This window comes from Belonocnema kinseyi, chromosome 3, assembly GCF_010883055.1.
Source record: "Belonocnema kinseyi isolate 2016_QV_RU_SX_M_011 chromosome 3, B_treatae_v1, whole genome shotgun sequence".
NCBI classification, from domain to species: Eukaryota; Metazoa; Arthropoda; class Insecta; order Hymenoptera; family Cynipidae; genus Belonocnema; species Belonocnema kinseyi.
Genome location: NC_046659.1, coordinates 51,287,914 through 51,312,386, shown reverse-complemented (window position 1 = coordinate 51,312,386; position 24,473 = coordinate 51,287,914). Strand labels below are relative to the sequence as shown.

Genomic DNA, 24,473 nt, shown 5'->3' with positions numbered 1-24,473 from the left:
AGAAACCCTTGGTACAGGGACCCTCTATCCGCAACCCGAGGACGCGTTCGGTGGCTTTGTCATAGGCCCTTCGGTTTGATTCTAGTGGAATCAAAACCGAATTATCAAAACCATATTATGTACACCTGGAAAACATAACCTGAAAATCGACGTATGCATGAAATTAAGAATCACGCAGTAGTTACCAGATCCGCACACTTTTTTTTGTGTGGCTGTGTTTTTAATGCCCAGCTACCCAAAAACTATTATAAAAGTTTTTCGTGATACCTTTTTTTTGTTATTAGGTTTTTGTTATTATTGTATATATTTTGTAATGCTGGTCACCCTAAAAATAGTGAACATCATCGAATCCTATTAATGTATATTTTTGATTGCTATTGGTTTGAACCCTTGAGAACGTTCAACGTCGATACTTTTTTTTGTTTTTAATTTAAGTCAAGTTTCGTACCCTACCGTTGCCATTTTATATTGTCGAGACTATTGTGGTTTCTTATCTCTGTGATTAAATTATGCTTGAACTATAAATAAGTTTTGTTGTGATCTTATTGTATTCATGTTTAACTTTCTTGTTATTTTTTGTGACCGACCTTTCTAAAATTTGAATAAACCACCTCTAATTATTCTATACAAAATATGAGCTTTGTAATTACGTAACCCTTCCCTCTGCCATTTTCAGATTTAGGCTGAGCTAGTAGTTTTATTCACCCTAAGGTTATCTTTTACTATTTTGGGTTTACTTTTTTCTTAGTTTGAAACCTTTGACCTTTTTGTCATCTTATTTTGTTGTTGTTATTTTTACTGTAGAGGTTTTCTTATTTACTTTTCCTTGTCTTTTTTATTTGAGTATCTCGTATTTTAGCTTAAGGTTCATCTTTTCAATTGAAGTCAGTGAGGCCCCCCCCCATTTTTTATCGTTTGGCCTGAAACGTTTCGCGTTCAGTGAAGTTCCCCTTTTTCGTTTGGAATATAGATTCCGTTTACCTTTATCGTTTCTCACTCGCTTTGGTTGAATTGGTTGGCCTTTTACCCAAGCAAGAACTGGCGCCCAATAACCTGATTTTTTTGTATGTAATTGTTAGTTCAGAAACTATCGAAAGAATCATCTCTCATATAATTTAATTTCTCTACCTAGGGTGCCAAGTGCGCTACTTAGAGACCTCCAAATTTAATATTCTTTTTTATTTGAAAAAGTATCGTTACACCATTCGCACCTTAATTAGTGAATTTAAATATATACACCAAATATATACATATTATTATTATTATTATTATTATTATTGTGTGTTTTTATTAAACTTTTACTCGGGTAAACCCTGTGATACATCATAGCCCCGGACTAAGTCAAGTGACTGGTGAGATTAGAATGTTATAACTTAATTCAAATAATTTAATACGATGGTTGAAACCTCCTGCGATAATGTTGTCGGTATACAATTACGAGCGGCCACGAGCTTTGGAGGTGACAACAGTCACCTCTGGATGCTTTCTTAGAGCTACCATCTGCAACTCCACGGGTTTTTAGTCGCTCGCTTCCTGATGATCAAGAAAGTTTCTTACAATGCGACAGGTGTTTAATAAAACCGTCTTCTGAGCTGCTGCCAATACCCTACTGACTCCTAAATGTTCAAGATGTTCAGTGCATCTTGCGTGCACATTGCCTGTAGCCGAAATCACAATGGGATGAATGGATGCATGATTCACATTCCTCCATATGGTCTTTACTTCATGCCTTAACTCGCTATATTTGTGGATCTTGGTTGTATAGGTTGACTGCAAATTTCGGTTAAGCGGACAAGCAATGTCGATGATATAGACTTTTCCACCTTTTTTCTTTTTCTCGCATCACGATGTCAGGTCGATTGGCCCGGATATAATTATCCGTTTGGATAGTAACATCCCAATATATGATGTAATCTTCGCTTTCTAAAACGGGCATTGGAATGTATCTATAGAGGGGCACCTATTCTTTTAAGAGTCCTAGGTTTAGGGCAAGTTGTTGATGTATAATGTCCGCTACATCATTATGTCTGTGCGTATATTCTCCCTGAGCCATTACGCGACAGCCATCAATAATGTGCTCGAAGGATTCGTTGGTATCTTCACATAATCGGTACCGGTCAACCACGTCTTGATGTAACACGTGTTTGCGATAATTCCTGGTGCTGACAACCTTGTCCTGTAGTGCAATGACAAATACTTCCGTCTCTGGATACAGAATACCCTTTCTTAGCCAAATATTAGATGCCTCAATACCCACTTCACTTTGATCTAACGTGTTGGGGTGCTCGCCATGGATGGCTTTCTGCCTCCATTGTATTTCTAATTCCTCTATGGTTTCTGCCCTGATATTCAAGGCCCCATCTGAGGACAAATTTAAGGGCGTGTATTCAACATCCGCTTGACAGATGGTTCTGTAAAGCGCAACATTTCGTTTGCTGTCGTGGTAGAAGTACCCTTTCAATCGCTGAATTTCTGTGGTGCATTCGGTGCTTCGTCATTTCTACGCGAGCAATTCTGTTTAACTTTTCAAGATCGGCGTTAGACCATTTTATGAGTCCGAAGGAGTACGTGAGGACAGGGATGGCATATGTGTTGATCGCCCTGATTTTGTTTGCGGAGTTGAGAAAACTCTTCATAATTAATCTGAGTCTCGTAGTAAAGGCAGTCATTGGGCTTGTCTTAACTATCGTATGTAGAATACCCTTAGATTCAAGAATACCCAGATATTTATATGATTCGCCTGCAGCCATTGCCTCGATGTCACTTTCGAACTCGTTCTCTAACTCTGCGGTACCTAATTCCCCTCTGATTAAATGCACTGTTCTGCATTTATCTAGTCCGAACTCCATGTGGATATCATTGGAAAACTGCTTTGTGACATCAATCACTTGCTGCAGTTTCTGGTCTGAACTAGCGTACAGCTTCAGGTCAGCCATGTAAAGAAGATGGGTCACTTGATGACCATCCTCATTATCATGAATTCTGAACCCATGAGACATGCTGTTTAGTTTTTTGCTCAATGGATTCAATGCTAAACAGAACCATAGTGCGCTGAAGGAGTCTCCTTGAAATATACCCGTCGTAAAGCGTATTGATCCAGTTATCCTTGGTTGTCCATGATCAAAATAATTGATTCTTGTACCCCAGAGCCTCATCGCATGGCTTAGAAAGTCAATAATGCGTGTACAGATTTTGTAAAGTTTTAAGACTTCAAGCAAATAGTCATGCGGAACGGAAGGAAACGCTTGCTTGTAGTCAATGTATGCCATGTGTAAGTTCCTTTGATGCTTAGGAGCTTGAGTCATGGCAACAGCGTCTATAGTGACTAGATCTTTACAGCCTCGTGAGTTTTTACAACATCCTTTTTGTTCTTCTGTAAGAATGTCATTCTTGTCACAATGAGAATATACCTTATCTGAAATGATAGCTGTAAGACAATTTATAAATTGTTGGAAGACGGGCTATCGGTCGAAAGTCAGATGGTTTTTGAGCGTCTGGTTTTTTTTTGTTTTATCATATACACAGTACCTTGGAGCATAAAACCTGGCATCAAATCTGGGTGCTCAATGATCTTCTGAAAACACCTTGCCAACGCAAGATGCACACTCGTCAGGTACTTGTACCAGAAGTTGTGCACCATGTCCGGACCTGGAGCTTTACAATTACTTGTCCTCTTCAAGACAACTGAAACATCCAAAGCTGTGATGTTTGTCAGATGCATTTCTGGGCTATTGCTTGCCCTTTCTTCCTCCAGTTTGAACCACGCAGTGTCCAAATTGCATCTGTTCATTTTTGCCCAAACGCCCGACCAGTAGTTAGTCATATCTTCCAATTGAGGGACTTCAGTGCCTTGGTGGTTATTTGGCTTTACTCTCAGTTCAGGATAGAACCTTCTTTCATCTGTCTGAAAGTTTTCGTTTTGTTGCCTTCGTACATTACTTTTCTTGTACCGACGCAGTCTGGCAGTAAGAACATCAAGTCTCTGTCTTTGAGAGTCTGAAATTTCATCCAATATTGCTGGTGTTACTGTCTCGATGTGCCAAGGGTGGATGATTTTAGTAACATGGTTCATCAGCTTTCTGGTTCTCTTTCCATTTTTTATATTGAGTTAATCGACCCAATTTGCACCTTACTTTGCTGACGTCCATATCCAACCTGATCTTCCATGGTGGATCTCGATCCCTTGCTGGAACAAAAACTGCATTTGCAGGCCTAGTTTTTCGGCCCAACGTTCTATCGGTTGCTACAGCTGCACAGTATACAAGAGTTTGCATCTCTAACGCATTTTGTGCTACGTTCAAATACGCAGGTAAAACCTTTCTGTCGAGATGTGCTATTAGTGTACGCAGATGATTTGTGATGTTCATTTTGGGCAGAGAATGCCTCAGTATTGGTGCCACATATTTGAACTCTAGTAAAGCATGACCAAAATTCCTTTCCAGGTGCTGTAGTTCTTCTGAGATATCCCTATCTACATCATCGTTAGTAATATCCGGATGTGTTTCTGATTGATCCGGTACATGATGTTCATTATCCCTAGCACCTATGCCTTTAACATAAATCAAGTCTTCGGTATCCTCATCTTCCAAGGCGAGCTAATCAATAGGAAGCTGCCGTTCCACTTCCATTTTGATAGCAGCTATTTCAACAGCCGAAAGCAGTTATTATTAAACAGTATTATTATTATTATTATTATTATTACACCATTAAGCCATTTCCCTTTCGGAGTAGGCGTGACTCACTCGGTAAAGGAAAGGAGTAGTGTGTGGAAGGGATAGAGAATTTTCAGATTGATCCAGAATTCTCGTGTTATTTAAGTAAATAACACGTTCGTTTCGCAGCACTGTTCCGACCCAGGTTGCTGATCAATCTCTCTAGCAATCACCCCAAGCGAAGAACCTCACGAAGTCGTTATGTAAGGTTCCCCACTTGGGACCATCAGTGGCCAAGGCCTTTTGTTTCAGGCGTTATTCACTCTACTGGCACTCTTTTTATTAACTATTTGCCGCCATACTTTCCTGTCTTGGCATACTTCTCTAGCTTCTTTTATGTCCATGCATTTTTTCATGCCGGCTCTCGTGTTTCTGTGACTTCTTATGTCTCTTCTAACTAGCGTCTCATTCACACATTCTAACCATTTTTTCTTCGGTCTACCTCTGGGCACGCTGTCATTTACTTTACCTTGATACACTTGTTTCGTTAGTCGTTCATTTGGCATTCTCTCATCATGCCCGAACCATCTTAACCGATTTCTTTCCCATGTGTCTACTAGCGTTCCCGCATATTATGCGTATGAATCTCATGTCAATTGTGTTAATTTTACTCTTATCTTTTTCTTGATAAGTCCATGTCTCGCTACCGTATAGTACAGTCAGTATAAATATAGAATTATGTATTGCCATTTTAGCTTTATTCGATATCTATCTTCCCGTCCCTAGTAAATAAGCTACCAAGGTATACGAACTTATCAACTTGTTCAATTCTCTCATCATTTAATAAAATATTGCATAGTGTATTCTCACTCTTTCCTTCGAACACCATAGTTTTTGTTTTGTTTTGCGTTAATTTTGAGGCCCATGCTCTTCATGCTTGCATCTAGTTTATTCAACATTCTTTGTAAGTCTTTGACAGACTCTGCCATAACAACCTTATCATCTGCGAACGCTAACTCACGTACCCTTACCGTTTGGAGATCCACACCCTCTTCGTTGAACAGAGCCATACTCTTTTCGGACTTCCCAAAGTTTACTTCTATCTACCTTGTAAAAAGCTTTGTCTAGTTCAACAAATGCACAGAAAACTTTTTTCCTACTCTCAAACTTTTTTCTGTTATTTGCCTTAAGCTAAATATTTGATCCGTACATGACCTTCCAGGCATAAACCCACTTTGGACTTCCCAAATCTTTGCTTCTGTTATTTTCATTACCCTACGAATAAGTATTTTGGATATATTTTACTTACGGTGCTTAATAAGCTGATCCCTCTGTAATTATTGCAGTCGCTTTTATCTCCCTTTCTCTTGTATATTGGTACGATGATCGCTTTTTTCCAATCGTCTGGGACGTCTCCCATCTCGAAACATAAATTTATCAATTCGCACAATCTATGTAGAATGCACGCGCCACCGTGTTTAAGCACTTCAGCGTTAATACCGTCTACCCCGGCAGCCTTACCGTTTTTCGAGTTCTTAATTATATCCCTAACCTCAGTCACACAGACTTTTTCAATTGAGTTTTCTATCGTATCGTGTTCAAGATCGCATTTCTGGTGTCCTATAGCTTTATCTCCGAATTGTCTTCTAAAATAGTCTCTGAAACCCTCTAGTATTCCGATGTCAAATAATGTTAAATCCATTTTCTCATTTATTAGTCTTTTCATTGACTTTTTACCAAATTATTCCCTCAAACATTTTAATGACAATTACTATTACTTTAAAAAAATATTTTCTTCAAAACTTAAAATTGTTAAGATTTTAAAGGTACAAAGATTCTTTACTGTGCAACTTAAGATGTAGTCTTACATATTTTAATTATTATATTTATATTTGAGATTCGTCATATATTCTTTATTAATTCTTCTGACCATGTATATGCTTTAGATATTCTTGTCATTAATGTCTTTAATATTATTAATTTTTTCATTATCTACATCAATAATTTTAACAAAAAATAATTTTTTATTTAACTTTAACAAATAATAAAATCAATAATATGAGCAAAGTAAATCACAAAAATATAAAGTTCGAACTGTTTTCAAAATGTATCTTAAAATTAAATTTTATTCATATTAAACTACAAATTTTCATGACTTTCTTTTTAAAAATAATTAGTAATAGTTACTCTTATTTTTTCATATATTTTTTTGTTGTTTATTTGCAAACAGCATCCAGTTTTTAATTATTTTTGCTTTTTCTCAATGCAATTCAATGAAAAAGACAGACCTACTTTTTGTGGCGCCATCTGTTGGATTAGTTTAACCGACGATTCCCCTCCGGATCGTAAGAAAACAGAAAAGTGGGAGCGATGCATGGGGCTGCTTGAAGCCAACTGAAGCCGCGTAGCGGGATGTCGGGAGAACCGACCATCGATAGATGTGTCTGCAAAGATGCAGCATTCTACCAGCGTGACCTATCGATGGCCTGGATTGATTATCGGAAAGCTTTCGTTTCGACCTCCCATAGACGTGTGACAACTAACAAGGTTACATTTCAGAGAGGTGTCTTTCAGGGCGACATCATAAGCCCACTTCTCTTTTGCCTTACATTATTGCCACTATCTCTAGCACTTCGCCATTCCGACGGGTACTTGTGCGGCAAACCTGCAGATCGAAAGTACCAAGTCACTCATCTATTTTGCATGGACGATCTTAAGATCTATGCTAAAAACAAAGAGCAACTACATCTGACTCTAGGGACTGTCGAACGACATGCTAAGGAAATTGGAATGGAATTTGGGTTAGACAAATGCGCCAAGGTTTATTTGAAGCGAGGAAAACTTAATGGATTCCCTGAAGATCCTGAGCTGCTTGATAGAAGCGCTATACGACACCTTTGCGCTGGAGAGACTTATACATACCTGGGCGTGCCACATAGTCGCATTCAGGATGTGACATCTATAAAGGATACTCTCCGAAGCAGATACAAACGTCTCATCCGGCAGATTTGGTCTTCCGAACTGTCGGCGGGGAACAAAGTATCTGCAACGAACATGCTTGCCGTCCTGGTAGTACTCTATTCATTTGTAGTTGTTCCATGGACGAAGAACGAGCTCAGATCCCTTGATATCGGGACAAGAAAGGTTATGCACATGAACAAAAGCATGCATCTTAAGTCTTCCGTACCGCGACTGTACATCTCACGCCGTCAAGGTGGTCGCGGAATATTGAGTTTTAAATGTCTTCACAACAGGATTATTCTGGGTGCAGCACATAGAGTTGCAAATGGAAGAGACCCTCTTCTTAAAATGGTCAGGAATCACGAAGAAGTGGGCAAAGGAGCGTTTCTGTACAAAGCAGCGGAGGAGGTTGCTGAAGCACTCGGACTTAACTTCAGTATTAGGGGTGAGCAAAATGCATCAAATCTTGTCTATCTCGAGTACTCACTTCTGAAAGCTAACGTTTTCTTTCCTTAAATCGTCCAAATTGAAGTCTGGTACGGAAGGTTTCATTTTTGCATGCTTAAAAGGTGACCTTTTCACCTTACCATACCGTCGCTACATTTTGAGCCAAGAAATCCCTGATGATAGCTAGAGGACGTGCCATGCACACACCGAGCATTTAGCTCACATACTATCTAGTTGTCCAACTCACGCGGGAACAACCTGCATTCAAAGGCACTATGCGGAACTAAGAGTGCTTTATTACCATCTCTGTCACTCTTACGGCATTAACCTTAATATCGCTCCTCTAAATGCTCCTAGGGAAATCGAGTCAATTGCGGAGAATGGGAAGTGCCGCATACACTGGAACTTCATATTCTCGACAATTGTTTCTGTTGCTCACTCGAGGCCTGACATGGTTCTTCTTCACTTCGAAAAGCGAACCATGTTCGTTATCGAATTTTCGGCATCAGCTGACAAAAATATCATAGCCAAGGAAAATGAAAAGAAAGAGAGGTATAGAGACCTTATAAGGGAGTTGCAACGATTGTACCGGGAATATTCTGTTAAACTAATCGTCCTTATCATCGGCGCTCTTGGAGGTTCCAAGCTTTCACTTGCTAATGGCCTAAAAAGCATCCTTGCGTGTCAACAATATGCTAAAACACGTGCGGAATAAATGCAGAAGACGGTAGTCCTTGGGTCGCTCCGTGTTCTTAGGATGCACGAGGCTTTTGCTGAATCGTCGTATTGATTCCGTTACAGTCTGTAACCACCTATCTCACGGTCATGAGACGTGGTTGTGGCTGAAGTTTTACCGCGATTTCGCTGGGAGCGGGTGCAATTTTCCAGATTAGCACCCGCTCGCGGCGAAATCCTGTGGTTGTCCTTATGACAAATTTTAAATTAATTATACGTATATATCGCGACGTAGTGTCTCGAAGTTATCGAAGCAATGTTAATGAAAAACAGCAGTGAATATCAATTCATTTTAATCAAAAGTTTTATACTACTGTTTAAAATTAATTATTTACTATAAGATTTTTTGTTAATATTTAATTCAAATTAAAATTTCTTCTGAATTTCTGGCGCTGTCGTAGCTGCCCAACAGGCTATACGATTTCACCAAAAAAACAAAGAAGAAGTATTAGAGGGGGAAAGAGAGGGGGTGACGGGAAGAGGGGGGAGTATAATCGTTTTAAAACGAAAAGTAAGATCTGCTATTGGAACACAATCGGATCGTCTCTACCTATGTCATATGGTAGAGAAAGAGGTCCGATCGACTTCAAGCATCAGAGTCCGACTGTAGTATTTTGTAATTTTGAACTGTCCAGTGCTGACGTCAGATAGGTGAAAACTATGTTTTTCGTCTGTCTGCTAAATAACTTCTTCGCCTGCCTGGTTATTAAACTGCGTCATCATTATGCGCTATACGCAAAAGTGCATCCTTTCCAACTGAAGTTTTTTGTAACGTATTTTGTTTATGCATACACACTTGCACAAAAATTAATGTTTTGTGGATGCATCTGTCTTCCAATAGCTTAATAAGCGAGTGACAGAGTAGATGTATCGATAATTTAACTGAAATGTCTCATTTTAAACGAGATGCTTAACAGTCCGCATTGTATATTGTAAAGTTAAATCTGGGTTTAGTCTCGGTTTTAGGCCTGAACATGACCATAAATCCAGAGTCTCGCATTTGCTTTGTCTCTCTCCTGTTTCTTTCTCTGTTTTATCACAGTTGAGTGAAAACCACACGTTGCCCCGCAGCGCCCAAAGCCCATCCCTGCGGCGCGGCATCAATGCTTATAAATACTAAATTCAGAATCACTTAATGCAAATTCGACTGTATTAGAAAAAATAATTTTCAAAATATTATTTGGCACGCAGTTAAATGCACCGCAAACGGTTCACACGCCCCTGAGTATTTATGTTTGGATTGAACCTAACTCCGGGGAGTTCGGTCCACCGTCAGATCCAAAACCGAGACTATCTTTGGGGTTTACTGAATTACTAAATTGTGACAAATAATTTTAAAGCCATTTTTGGAAGGATTTGCACATTTAAAAAATTGTTCTACCTTTTTGCATCAAGTTATATTCTTAACTTTTTTTCAAAAATTAAGGTTTTTTTGCAATATCACTTTAGAAGAACAACATTTTGCCTTTAACTTTGTTGTATCAGACTCAGAATTTTATTACCTTTTGGGGTATAATGAGAACAAAATTCTCACGCTGATATTATGAAAATTAACTCACTTTAACAACAGCTTACAAACAGACATGTCGACAGGTAGTGTAGTGTAAGCTTAGCACGGCATAAGGGATTAACTCACATTCTTCTGAAAACAAGATTATTTAGTGAAACATTCTAAATAAAGTGAAAATCTTCAATAGCCCTCCTTTCTATGGCCTTTCCGAGAATTGAAACCGTGCCGCAAGTAGGTGTAACATGTGGTGCGCGGGATCTGCGGCTATCACTCGGGCGAGTAGTCAGGCGTGAAAAAAAGCAGAGCAGGCTAAAATGAGTTAGTTGCCCCGCAACGTCAGTCCCGAAATCGGGGCCATAGAAGAGTCTTACTGTAATTAAAATGCACATCTTCAACGAAGTATTTTTCTATACATTCAAATTCCTATTCTGGACCGACCCCGGGTCTGGGAGGCCCATGGACATAGGAAACACGGGACTAGGCATGCCATCCTAAATTGGCCGAGCGTGGTTGAATCCACGGGAGGGGGGAGAAGTCCATGAGTGGGGAGAGCCGCCATCTTACGATGTGCCACTTGATTATGCGCACGAACATTATTGCCTACAAACTGTGCATGAAAGTATAAACATGTGCGAGCTGCGATGTTTGTCGCAGGACATCAAAAGATGGTTGACCTCCCCCTTCATTGCATCAACCCCGCAATGGCATGCCTAGTCCCGTCTTTCTTATGTCCATGGGGAGGCTCAACATTGGATACGTTGTTTCATGCACAAGAAGACACACCTGTGCTACGAGCAGCTCCATGTAAACAAGTTCTAATACAGAACTGAATGTCCAAGCGTATATGCCATCAAGGGACGCTCAGGGGGATGGGGGACAGAAGAGTCAAACATGAAATTGATCAAAGATAAGGAGTTCCAGAATCAGGATTAAAATGTAACTTGTTTTTCCGATTATGCCAAATAAACTAAAAAAGTCCAACCAAAATGTATTGACTGCACCACGACCAAAAATAGGTATTTCCAAACATTTTTGGTCCCTGAATCAGATAGCAAAATTCTTCTATCGCATTACATTTTTTTAAAATTAAAAGGGAAACGCGTTTTTAGTCATTTAAAAAAAAAGTTGAGCGTAAACTTGTTTTAATTACCATTCAAAGCTGTGAAAACGCGCAACCAAATAAAAACATATGCAGGCCCGTTCACTTACTCAGAACTGGTTTATTTTTCTTAATTATTTTTTTCGACTTTATTTAGGACTAAAATAAACCCGAAGTGGACTTTTTAAAATTAAAAGTAAGATTTTATTGAAAGTTTGTTTCTGAAAAAAGTATAAAATAATAATACGCGTGGATGGTTGAAAATTGATATGCACAGAAAAAATGAATTAATACACAAATACTGTATTTACGTATATACCTAACTGTATCAGCAGAGCCTCTTTCACCACCGACTTGAGAAAATCTCACAGCAATTGGAGTCCTTTTTAAAATTGCAGAAAAAAGTTTCGCTTTTGTGTATTTTGTTATGTCGTGCGTTACCTCAAAATATCCAAAGGCGCCTGCAATTTATAAATTATTATAAAATATTACAATTTATGTAGAATATGTATACAGATAGGGTAGAATGCAAAATTTACGACACTGAGACGAAACTATAGTCTTTAAAATTATCGTACAATTTCGTTGCCTTAGAGTTATAACTAAGCTATGTCAACTGTTGAAATTATGGAACTATTATTATTTTTGGGATCAGTAACCATTAAACTTTGTTTTTAAATACATTTTTCGGCAAAATTCATTCTCTCAGTTGTTATAATTAATCATTAAATAATGACATTAACTAAAAGTTAGAATTATTTCTGGTCATGTCCCTTTTTGCATTTCTATAAGTAAAAAGTGCTGACTTCGAAGTACATATTTTATATGGATATCCTAAGCTCATCCGATAACAATTTTCAAAATTATATGCAACAACAAAAAAACGATCGGAATATTACTCGAAAGTCAATAATTTGCGAATAAATTATTTATTTCAAGGTGTAAAATACGATATGAGAATGTAAACTATCATTTGATTAAACTTGTCACTAATGCATGGAATTATAAATAGTTTATTTATAAATAGTTTGTGGTTAATGGTAATGAAATATTTGCTTATATGTTCTTTATCACGCATTATTTCGTATCGATAAATGTATTACGATAGTTTGATAACTGAGGGACATTGTATATTATAACTTCAGGGGGGCAAAATTTAACATTTTCATTCATATAAGTCAACAGATTGAATAAAAGGTGAAACTAGCCATGCATGTAAATCATATATCACAGGGAGACAAAAATCTTCAACTTTTTGATAATTGAGTTGAGAAGTGTTTACAGAATAAAAGTATATCAAATACTATAATTACTTTAGAAATAAAATGAAACTGTACAGTATGAAACAAAAGGAAATGCAAAGAGCGCTGCATTTTAAAGTAGATAAGCTCAAGGTAAGCAAATTATCAACAAAATTGATAACTCAACTTATTATTGTTTCAAAACGTAAATCTATTTGATATAAATGTGTTATTTATTAAAATTCACAATAAATTTACAATAATAATTCAAAGATTGTTCTAATAAAGTATCAGGAATTTTAATAAACTCAAAATTACCTGCTCCTTTAGCATGAACAACACGTTCAGGGATTCTTTCTCTATTAAAATGAGACATTTCATCCAAGTAAACAAAATCTTGTAGCAATGTTGGTCCATATTTTCCTGCTGTAAGACTGTCATTTTTATTTGCAATTGGCTCTCCATTTCCAGTGAGAAGAATGGGAACTGTCTTCACAAACAAATAAAATGGTTACACATTTATAAATACAGTTAATTTTTAAACGTATTCAATAGTAAAAGAACAATAAAATTTCAAATTTTGCAAATCAAGAGTTTAAAAAGGAATATTCCACATTTATACAGTCTTATAAATTTTATTAATAGATATAACAAGAAATCCTACCTTAACAGTTTCCTTATAACAGTTTAGCTGTTCAGCAGCTGGATCCCTGGACATTTTTTATCCCTTTTTTTCGATAATTATTAGAAACGCCTGACTGCAATGAATGTGCGGAACACTTCCTGAGTTGAACGCTCGACTTCACGTGATCGTGGAATACGAATTCGGTCAAAGAAAGTCGCCTTTTATAGATTAAGCGACGCAATACTTGCAGAGTAGGGGAGAACTCCAAATCAACATGTCATAACATCATTTAAGAAATGATCACATGAGATAATATTTTTTCTGGTCTGAATGTGCATTTTGAGTGCGATCCTAGACTTTTCAGATATTAAGGTATTCCAAGTTCATTACGTATCTACGTATTGAATAATAGAACAAATGAAAAATTAAGCATTAAGACAATAGGTGGAAATAGCATAACAATAAATTAAAGAATTATTTAAAGAATTATTCAAAGAATTATTTAATAAAACTTTATTCATACAGAAGTTGTCATAGAGTTATATTACGTCATGTCCACTTTTTGAAAATTTGTGACCATTATTATTATTGTAGGCCCAGTGAGTACTGAACATTGTTTCTAAATACAATTTCCGCTGAAATTTGCTCATTAGGCTATTAAAATAAATAATTAAAATAGTGACGTTAATTAATAGTTAGAATTATATTACGCTAGGTCCTTTTTGTTATTATGACAAGTAAAAAAGGCAAATTCGTAACGCCAATTTAATATGGGTAACCTAACTTTAATTGAATAGATAACAATTTTCAAAATATATTTAATCTCTAAAGTAACAGTCAGACTACGTATGACTCAAAAGTCAATAATTTGGGAATAACTCATTTAATTAAAGATATGCAATAAAATAGAATTATTTTCAATTATTATTCTGCTGCAGTTTTCCCTTGAAGTTTTTAATAAAAATAGATCAAATGAAAATATTTTGGGGACACAACGTACTCTATTTCTAAGGAAAAATAAAATTTTTAAATATAATATTACGCAATCTACAGAACCAATTTTCACATCAGCTAAAATACTTTTATAATAATGTTAAGATTTATGTTAATAGTTTCTTAATTACGCATTATTTTGACCGATAAACTTATTTTGGCATTTAACGATATTTTAATAGAGTATAATATGTTTAAACTTTGAACCTCATTTTCTCAGTTTTTATAATTTAGGGACATGGCGTAGTATAAATTTATGCTGAGGAAGTGTCTACAGGGAAGTTCCCACAATTTATCGGTATTCTTACACAAATTTCAAGATAAGGCAAAAACGGAAAAAAGTTATCCGTAAAAAACTCACGAACTTGTAGCTAGGTCTCAAACAAGGAATAAAAAAATGAAACATTAAATCCTTACTTCTATGAAAAATGTACTGACAAATTTTGAACTTTTTCACGAACTATTCGAATTTCATACGAACAGTTGCTGAAAATTTCAGATTTAAATATAAAAAGACAAAAATGTTATTTATGCGACAAGTGATGGGAGTACACGAATATCTCTGGCATATGTAGTAGTGATTACTGTGTATTGTTGGGTTATGAAACCCCATGTGTCAAACTAAAAATATATAGGAATCATTGTGCGCCACGAGTGCGTAAACACACGGAGAATATTCGTGTATTAAATTTTACATAACTTAGTTCGGTAAACGGAGGACATTACAGAATTTTATAAAAATTTCACATTCAGTTATGTAAAATGAAATAGGGTAATATTTGATATGAAAATCTCAATTATTGACATAAAATTATTATAATTTAATTCGTCATTTAGTAAGAAATAATACAACTAGATAATAAAGATTACCTGACAGTTAGGTAAAATGAGATGTCGATTACCTATGAGTTAGGTAAAATGATTCGAACTGTTATTTACAGTTTCAACCAAAGAAAAGAAAGTCTACCACTTTATATGTGAATTCTACATCCTAGCAGTCATGTAAAATTTCGTGCGACAAAAAAAAATATTGTTGCTCCAACCTGATTCTGTGGAAGGTAATCCACTTACTACACACATTCTTACACAATTTACTTTACACAATATTAACGTTTTTAAAAATTGAAAACGCTGTGACGGGTTGCGAACCACCTACTCTGCTTAAGACGTTCGATCGCTATAACGACTAGAGCTCAAGGCTAACTTTACACTTAGAAACTAGAGAAAAAAATCTCGGCTAAAAAGTTAAAGTATGAGTAGGTCAGGGCCGTCCAAAAAATATCTGGTCCCCGTTCATCGAAATTTTCTTATTTTAACATTTTATTAATAAACTGGCTTATAAATTTAGAGGAAATAAATACAAACATAGAGTAATTTTTTATTAAAAATTTTGTACCTTTAAAATTCTAAATTATTTAATTTTCGATATTTTAAATTTGTGAAAATTTAAACATTAAAAACTTAGAAATTAAACTTATATAAAATCTATTAAATTAAATTAGGGTAAAATTTAATGAGTAAAATCAAACATGTAAAACTAATCCATATATTTGAATATTTTTTGAAGTCCTACAATATTAATCGAAACTTAAAAATGTCAAAGTTTCTACGGGGGACTTGGCTTCAAACTTCAGCCCTGACAGTATTGACGTCTCTAGCGATTCTCATTTTACCATACTGTTGTGTAATTCCTATCATAATAAAAGTGAAAATCTCTAAAAAAAATCTGCAATCTAGGCTTTCTTTTGATTGAATCCTTAATATCACAGGAAAATAAACGTTATATTATTCACTTAATAAAAATGTACATTACTACGCGTTATTTTATGCTATACTGGTATGAAAATAATACAATCCTTATATGAATTATTCCATATCAGAATTTTTACTTTTGCACTTGAGATTTTACATAACACTTTTGTAATATTTATAGTTCTGTTTTGTATGAAATCCTAAAATAATTGTAAACTTCATCTAAATACAGTAATGTCCTCCATTTACCCAACTAATTGGGTAAATTTTAATGAAAAAATTTTCTCCGTGCACGCACATCCATCGAGGCCAAACAATATGGTTATTATAAAACTCCTAGGCACTCATAAGACGGGCTTGTACCACACATCCGCATGCACACACGCACCGCGCGTGTAGTAGAGGTTGTGTGCGGGCCACATGCAGGGGAACCTACTTCCTAGTTCACAGATTTGACGGGCAAGGTCGTCAGTTCTCTGTGAATCTTTTCTCAATCACTCGTAATAGTTTAATAATTATTTACGAAAAAAAGTGATAAATGGTTTTAGAATTGTAACATCGATTTCGTCAATTTTTTCTAAAAATTCGCAGAGTATTTACGAAAATACATCAATATGTGATGAATTTTTCTCATAGCTGAGACCTAGCTACCTACTCTCTACATCTGAATCAGCGATAAATATACCGCTAATTCAAATCAGCGTATATACGCTGCAAAATCAGCGAAATTTAGCTGTTACATAGTGAAACTCCACTGATCAGCTGCTAAATTTAGCTGTTTTAGCAGCATACACACGCTCCCGGTAATAAGCGTTGAATAGAGAAAAATTAAGATTTTCAGATTTCAGCGTAAAAGTGAAGATTATTCTATTATTTTGAATGCGCGATTTTTCCATCTGTATAAAATGTCATTATAAGAATAGGATATCTGAGAAACTAATTTATTTTTATTTCCATAGCGGTCGCCGCATAGATTCCTATTCCCTAAAAGAGAACGTATTTTCAATATATTTAATTCCTTGTCATTGTACCGACAGATAACCTCACATACATGTCTTCTATTCCTCAAAAGTGTTCATATTTTAAGATTATTTAATTTCCACTAATAATTTCACAAAATATGTGTAAAAAATTGTTTCAATTCCTTCATGTGGAATATAAGTTTTGAAAATTTAATTTTAGTCAATTCAAGTTCGCCTCTCTAGAGTTAAAATTATTGTAATTCACACATTTAAAAAGATTTCTTTGATGCATTTTTTAAGACGTTTAAATAAATTACAAAAATATAAGTAAATGTAAAATTGAATATTTTTTGAATTTATAAGTTATAAAAAGATTTAATAATGAAAAATAGTGTTACGTCCCAAGAAATGTAACTTACCTCGTATTTTATTTAATTTCAAAGTGGTTCCTCGTTTTAGATTCCAGTTTTTAATAAACTAGAAAGCTGGGAAGAGAATAACTACCAAATACAATAAATAAATCAATTATATTAGAATTGATAGAATAATTAATATTTATTTGAATACAAAGAGAATTTAATTATATAGATCAGATTTGACAAACTGCGTGGTTTTCAACTTTCAGTTGGGTGCTCGTTTCCTAACAAACCTCCGGAATACTTTAAGTTATTTGATTCTTTGCTCCACCTTCAACAAGGATGACTAATTAATCAAATGTTCATTGATCAGGAAGAAGATTGTATAGGTGTTAGATAATATTTACTTACTTACAAAGTTCTCTTTTGTAAAGAGTAGAAAATTTGCCCTCTTGTTCCTCGAACCGAAAATATCTCGTCCTTCTGTTGGCACCCTGTATGAGTACCCGCAGGGGATGGATGGTGCTGAATATGGCTCTGCAAGCTGAGATGGTAAGGTCAACGTATCTGGGCTGCGTTGTCCCTTTGTGGCAGGTGTTCTCGACTCGGGCTTCCACGCAGAAGCTATTCTTCGTAGATTTAAGATTTATATGGTTGCCGGGCCAGGACTGTTGGACCGGAGTTAAGGATTCCGAAGATTCTTTACAATCTGGATTGTCTAACTGAGACTGAATGGAGACTGGACTAAAGACTGAAGCTGGAGTATAATCGACTAAACAGGAACAAACTAAACTAAACTGATTTCTGCTTCCAAATCCGCTATATTTATTAATAAGATCCCTTCTTGGATTCCCGTAGGAGTAAGTGGTTTTAGAAGTAGGGATTCCCCTTGGTTCCAATCAGTGTTTTGTCAATCAATTAGGTATAAGAGCAACAATTTTTGTTGAATATAAATTTTGTCAGTTTAAAATAAATTTCGAATTCTTTAAGTTTCAAGGTTCTGGAGTAGATTTTTTTTTCATTCTTAATATTTCCCATTCGAAATTATTATGTAGTTTGAAAGTTTGTTTAGTATAATTAAATTCATTCTTTGATTTTATAACAATTTGCCTAATTAGCTTGAAGGTTAAATTATAATTTTGTTCTGTAATAACAATTTTAAATTCTAGCATTTCAGAAACTTCAATTTTGAATGATTCGATTTAGATTTCAATATAAAATCATCAAATATTAATCACTTTAAATTTATAATTGTTTAAATTCAAAAGTTTGCAATTTTTAATTATTTAATCCGAACGCTTTTAAGTATAAATAATTTCTAATGATCTAATATTAAAATATTCAATTTTTAAGGTTTTGACATTGTCCTATTTTCTAAATTTTTAAACTGAAATCATTTAATTTTGTGATTTTTCAATTCAAAAGAAAATTGCGTAAAAGGGAAATCTATTTCTTCAGAATTTGTGGTAACTAATTTGGAGTTATTTTTTGTGGAACAGAAAAAACTCAATACAAAAGATTTGTATGTTTCTTATCTTTTTCTTTTGACGTTTCTTCTCGTGTGTTTGATACCTTTTTTTTTGGGGGGGGGAGGGGGTGGATCTGGGTTCTTTATAACTATCTTTAAAATGTTAGCGCTGGTTTGCATTTTTCCTTTTGATTGCAGCCACCAGATTAGGGCCAACTTCTTTCCTCCTGAACCCATTTCGATGTTATCACTTTAATATTTATTATTTAAAACCAAATTAACTGTTGCTTTCACGAACTGTGATGATGCAATTTTAGAGAAAACAACAAAGTATCTGCGACGAGGGCGTAGGCGTCGAGGCAACGACGCCATATATTGTGTGCGTTAAGATTTAAGAGCGTTAAGGCCATGTGATGAGTGAGTCACGTGACCAGATTCCTACCTTACCACCACTTTTTTATTTCGCAACTGATTATCACACGAAACGCCAAATCGAGTTAAAAATTTGGGAAACTAAATAAGAAGCACTAAGAATAGTGGGTCTGGTGCTAAATTTTTATAATTATAAAAAAAGTTTTCTGTTGTAAATAATTTTTTTTGCTTTTTTCATAATTATTAAAATATAGGACCAGACCAACCTTTCTTAGTACTTCTTATACATTATTCCAAATTTTCAACTCGATGTGGTGCTTCGTGTGAAAAAAGTTGGAAAATCAAAAATGTGAGGGTAATGTAGGAATCTGGTCACGTGACCCACTCGTCACATGGCCTTAAGAGAAAATTAAAATTATTGCTTGAAAAAAGATCCTACTCCATCTTCACTCCATTGGGAATCGAACCACAAAACTTCTCATTTCTGGTCAGGTGTAGGGATCAGAATAAGAACTCTTAATTCAAGAAAATAACGCTAATTTTTAGCTAGGTGTTAATGTTACAAGTAATTATTTTTAAATTTATCTGCTATGTCATCAGAGATTGTACTTTACCGACAGTAGATCAACCCTCCAAACCATGGAGGCAAAAAATCTACACAATATCGATCAAGTTAAGAATCTTCAATAACAGAAAATGCTTAACGTCTTAAAATAAGACTACATGGAAAATAATATTTTCAAATCAGAATTATTTATTGAAAAAAAAGATCCTACTCCATCTTCACTCCACTGGGAATCGAACCACAACACTTCTGATTTCCGGTCATGTGCTTTTCCAATGAAGCTATTAGAGGGATCGGTACAAGTAATTATTTTTAAATTTATCTGCTAAATTTAACTGTTTAGGGAAAATAAAAAGTTTCTACGCAGAATATGGAGCTTTAAAGGAGACATAAGTAAAACTCAAGAATATAGAGGCAAGACCTTCAATGCAGGGGCTGAAGCTTATACAGAAACAAAACAGAATGAAAATATCTTTAGGAGTGACTACGTAGAAGCTAGTAGAATAAACAGCCGTAAAGTATGGACAATACTTCCACTTGAAGCGTCAAAGTAGGGCCTAAGGGTTAAGATGCTGGTCTCCGCCATAGAAATATGTAGGTCAGAATGGCTAAATGATGTAGATGTGGTGTAGGTACCAGCATTTTGTGAACGTATGGGACTGAAACTGCAGCTGCCTTTTCTGGCTTCCTTGTCAATTAATTTTTTGCTTTTTAATTAACGTGTGCCTGTTTTTTGTTCAAAAGATGATGCGTAGCTTTTCTTGGGCTGTTGCGTTAACATTACACTGTTGCGCTGTTCCTTATAAATCTGATCTTCACAAATGATTTAAACAATACTAGGTTTGTTTACAATAATAATTGGATGTTGAATATAATTACCAGGCCGATTTGAATAAGCGGTATACTTATCGCTGATTCAGATTTAGAGAGTAGATCATGCCCCTTTCACGTATAAATGTTTTTCTTTTTAATTCTATAGAATTTTTCAATTAAATAAAATTGACTCATATAATCTTCTTAATCTTTCCCATTTTATTGAAAAAGATACGTGTAAAATACAAAGGTCTTTTATTGTATTCGTGGTGCTTGTCTTTGGAACAAACTACCTATAATAATTATAAATGTACCTCATCAATATCACTTTTGAAAATTACTCTTTGTTTACTTATTTAACACATCAAATCCTATCCTCGAAATTACACATTATTAAAACTTAAATCCATAAATTAAAAATATATATGAGTGTATGCATGAATGTATTTATTTATAAGTATGTATATTTATAAGTATATTTATAAGTATGAGATTGGGAACATCCAGGAAATTTATGGAGAGTTTTCGGGAATATTCCCGCGACCTAACACTTTTATTAACCAGAATTTCTAATTAACCCTTATGACTTACATGGGGTCAGAATGACACTCACCATCAACTTCAGGCTACAATATTATCAGGAGCGCTTTGAAACTAGGACCTGCGCTACCATCTGGTAAGAGTTTGAGTACCGTTTGAGAGGAATCGGGAATTTACTGTTCATAATCCACGATAATTAAATCCTCCAGAACGTTATTAGACCTGATTTTTTATTTTACTACGTGGAATTTATTAGACGATCAAACGAACTTACCTGGAAGTGAAGTTCGATCGTAATTATATAAAGAGAACCTCGTTCGAAAAGATTACAAATTGCAGTATTCTTGACGTCCGCTAGATGTCACACTGTACATAGTATAGGAAACCGAAAAAGCACGCCGCCGACTCCTCAACCCCCGCGCCCATACCGCCTATATCTTCATTCTTTTTAGCGATTGTGTGAAACCTTTCAGGGTTTGTGGGAAACAATTAACAAATTTTTTGCGCAATGGGTTGGTTTGTAATCTCTTCGAGCGAGCCTCTCTTCATATAATTACGATCAAACTTCACTTCCAGGTAAGTTCGTTTGATCGTTTAATTATATATCAGTCGCCTCGTTCTCAAGATTACAAATTGCAGATGTTTAGGGATTTTTCAATTTCAAACGCCTCATTAAATTAAGATTTTATTTTATAAAATCAAAAAATACAAAAATATAAAAAGAAGGAATAATCTTTCCATCCTATCTTATGTTTCTTCTTGTACATCAAATATTGCATTTGCAAAGCTATTACTAACTATTGGCCGATTGTAAAAGTTAGCAAACACCTTCGAACTTTTGGACCAGCCTGCCGTTTTCCTGATCGTGAGGTTTTTTGTAAGGTATGAAAAGTTTTTTCTATTACTTGGCAATGTTTTCGTGGCCTTTATATAATGAATAATGGTTGACGTAGCACATAAATTTATATTGTTTTCGATTTTGGTTATTATAAGTAAAGGCTGCAATTTTTCTGGACCCGAGGTCTTTATAACGTCCGGTATTCTTATTTCTAGTCCACTACTTGTGGTTACAATGTTGTCGATAGTAATGCTTGCAAACGTTTGAGACCTGTGGGCTGTGCTTAAACCTAGTAAAAGTAATTGTCTTTTCACTTAAATCTATCAAAATTAACTCTTCTAGAGGCACTAATGATTTGAGGTAATTTAAAGTTATGCTTACGTCTCAAGTTTTGTCATATTTTGGTTTTGCCATGGCTGAAGCTAGTGAAGCGATCACATTGTCCAGGGCTTCAATAGAAATGCCCTTTCTCAAAAAAGCTTGCCGGATACTTTGGCTGCCACTAAACCTAGGTGGTGAGCTTGAGGATGTATCTTTTTACTACAAGGAGATAATAACACATTATCGTCATGATCAAATTTAACAGGATCTCCTATGATAAGTTGAAGAAAAAGAGGGTACCAGACTTGTCCGGGCCAGACAGGTACTATAATTATGCCTACTGCATTCTCTCGCTTAATTTTGTTTAAAGTTTTTAGAATTTGACTGAATAGTGGAAATGCATAAAAATTTAGTTGAGTCCAGGGAAAAGTAAAGGCATCAACCTGGTTTGCTCGTGGTTCCGGCTGCCATGAACAGAGTTTTTCACATTTTGAATTTTCTGTATTAGCAAATAGGTCTATTTCTGGATAACCGAAAAAACTACAAACTATTTTAAAATGTTCATCATTTAATTCCCATTCTGTATCGTCGTTTTTTATTTTTGATAGTCTGTCTGCGTCGGTGTTTTCACGAGAAGAAATGTATATTGCATAGAGAAAATTGTTACGCGATTCTGCCCACGGCCAAATTTCTTTTGCTATAATTCAATGTTTTGTACCTCATCCCCCCCCCCCCCATCCTATTAACGTATGCCATGGCCGTAGTGTTCTCTATCCTCAGAAGGATTTCTCAGTCTTTAGTGTTTTGTGCTAAACCGTGGTCTCGTTGAACAGGTGCCGGGCTTCGGTAAGGTGGGCGAATTTGATTGTATTTGCTGAATCTCGCTCTGCTTCGCCCTTGATTTTGAGTTGGACTTGAGTAATGGCCTGCTTGACTGAGAAATGGTTTGTTTCCTCGCAGGCTGTTTAAGTTTAAAGGCGTCTTTCCCGTATTCTGAGTGAAAATTGGTTAGGGGTTCAAAAGCCTGTTCCAGTTTTTTGTTTCCTTGATTTTTTCCGCTAAATATTCGCCGAATAATGATTTCCCTGGCTTTGTTGCTTCCAAGGCTTACCTTATTTCCTTTGGTAAAGTTGAAGAAACTTCTTTTTGACTTAGTTTGCTTGTGCATAAGATCGGCAAGTAATATGCCCTGCGTAACAGTAACTTATTTGAAAAATTAGGATTATAAAAATTATGCGATTATGGAGTTAAAAACTACTTACTGAGTCAAGAAGTAGTTTAAATACGTATTTTCTGTCTATTTTAGTCTCTTTCTGAATTATCAATTCGGCTACCTGGCCTATAGCTGCTAAAGCTGCAGTTGCGGTTTGTTGTTGATTTAACATACATAAATCCCTCGTATTCGCTTCTTTGGACACATTTTGAACAAGCTCTGGATTTATCAGTAGAGCTGTTATTCCTGATAAGCTGCCGTAAAGATCCTTCAATTCTCGGCGCTCATTTTTCCTTAGGCCTTTGGGGAAATAATATTGCCATCGATTAAGTACTGAGCAATGCATTTTATTTTCTGGCGCTTGCGTAGTCGCTATTATTATTATTATTATTATTATTATTATAAAAAACATTTCTGTGGCGAAATGTTGTCACAGGCTTATAATGCCCAATATATATTTTGGTTAGAATTGGATTTTTATTTGATCATTTTGCACGGGGCTGTCCCGGTATATATCATCAGTCACGGACGCATTTTTATAATGCAATCAAGTGATCTGATGAGAGCAGTCTGCCCAGACATATTGGACAAAGCCTGGTTTTTACCCCATCATTGACGGACTGGGTTGCAGTCAAGTATACGATGTATTAGTACTTTTAGTTCCTTTATGTTCATTTAAGCCCATTATTTGCAAAAAATCCTCATCAAGAGAGTGTTCAGTTGTATGAATGATGGCTGCAGATTTGCCCGCATCGGTGGCCTCTATACATTAAAAAAGAATTTTGTGTGCATGAAAATTATAATTTTATTTTTTAGACTGTTAGAATCACCGCTTTAATATAAGCAGTCTCTCCAGCTAAGACACAATACGATACGATATTATGTTTTCTTTTATTATGAGTTTAGATTAAAGATGTTTAGATTCTTGCGTCAGCGCGTCGAGAACGACTGCGATCGCGTGACTCATATCAAATTGTAACACAAGGAGAAGGGCCTGCGCATGTGTTATG

General features: G+C 35.5%; 2 protein-coding genes across 2 annotated transcripts in view; both read right to left on the bottom strand.

Annotated features, from left to right (window-relative positions):
- The window catches only part of LOC117169073 (catalase-like), a 38,011-nt gene extending 24,564 nt beyond the window's left edge, over positions 1 to 13,447 (bottom strand). The window contains exons 1-3 of the mRNA XM_033355188.1: positions 13,310 to 13,447; positions 12,964 to 13,135; positions 11,724 to 11,865 (exon numbers count right to left, since the gene is read on the bottom strand). Coding sequence (XP_033211079.1) covers positions 11,724 to 11,865; positions 12,964 to 13,135; positions 13,310 to 13,363 — 368 coding nt within the window. The 5' untranslated portion in view covers positions 13,364 to 13,447. The remainder of the gene's footprint in view (positions 1 to 11,723; positions 11,866 to 12,963; positions 13,136 to 13,309) is intronic.
- Positions 13,448 to 23,027: 9,580 nt separating this feature from the next.
- Positions 23,028 to 23,923, bottom strand: LOC117170242. The gene is made up of 2 exons (XM_033356870.1): positions 23,513 to 23,923; positions 23,028 to 23,453 (listed from the first exon to the last, which is right to left on the bottom strand). Exons 1-2 carry the CDS (start codon positions 23,873 to 23,875, stop codon positions 23,358 to 23,360), a joined length of 459 nt encoding a protein of 152 aa, XP_033212761.1. The 5' UTR covers positions 23,876 to 23,923; the 3' UTR covers positions 23,028 to 23,357.
- Positions 23,924 to 24,473: the final 550 nt, after the last annotated feature.

Bases quoted from the DNA above. Each gene is read 5' to 3' on its own strand.
- LOC117170242 (XM_033356870.1), bottom strand. From the start codon at position 23,875: ATGTTTTTTATAATAATAATAATAATAATAATAATAATAGCGACTACG. The intron at 23,454-23,512 runs GTAAGTAGTTTT...TTTTCAAATAAG, and splicing joins TTAAACTACTTCTTGACTCA to TTACTGTTACGCAGGGCATA.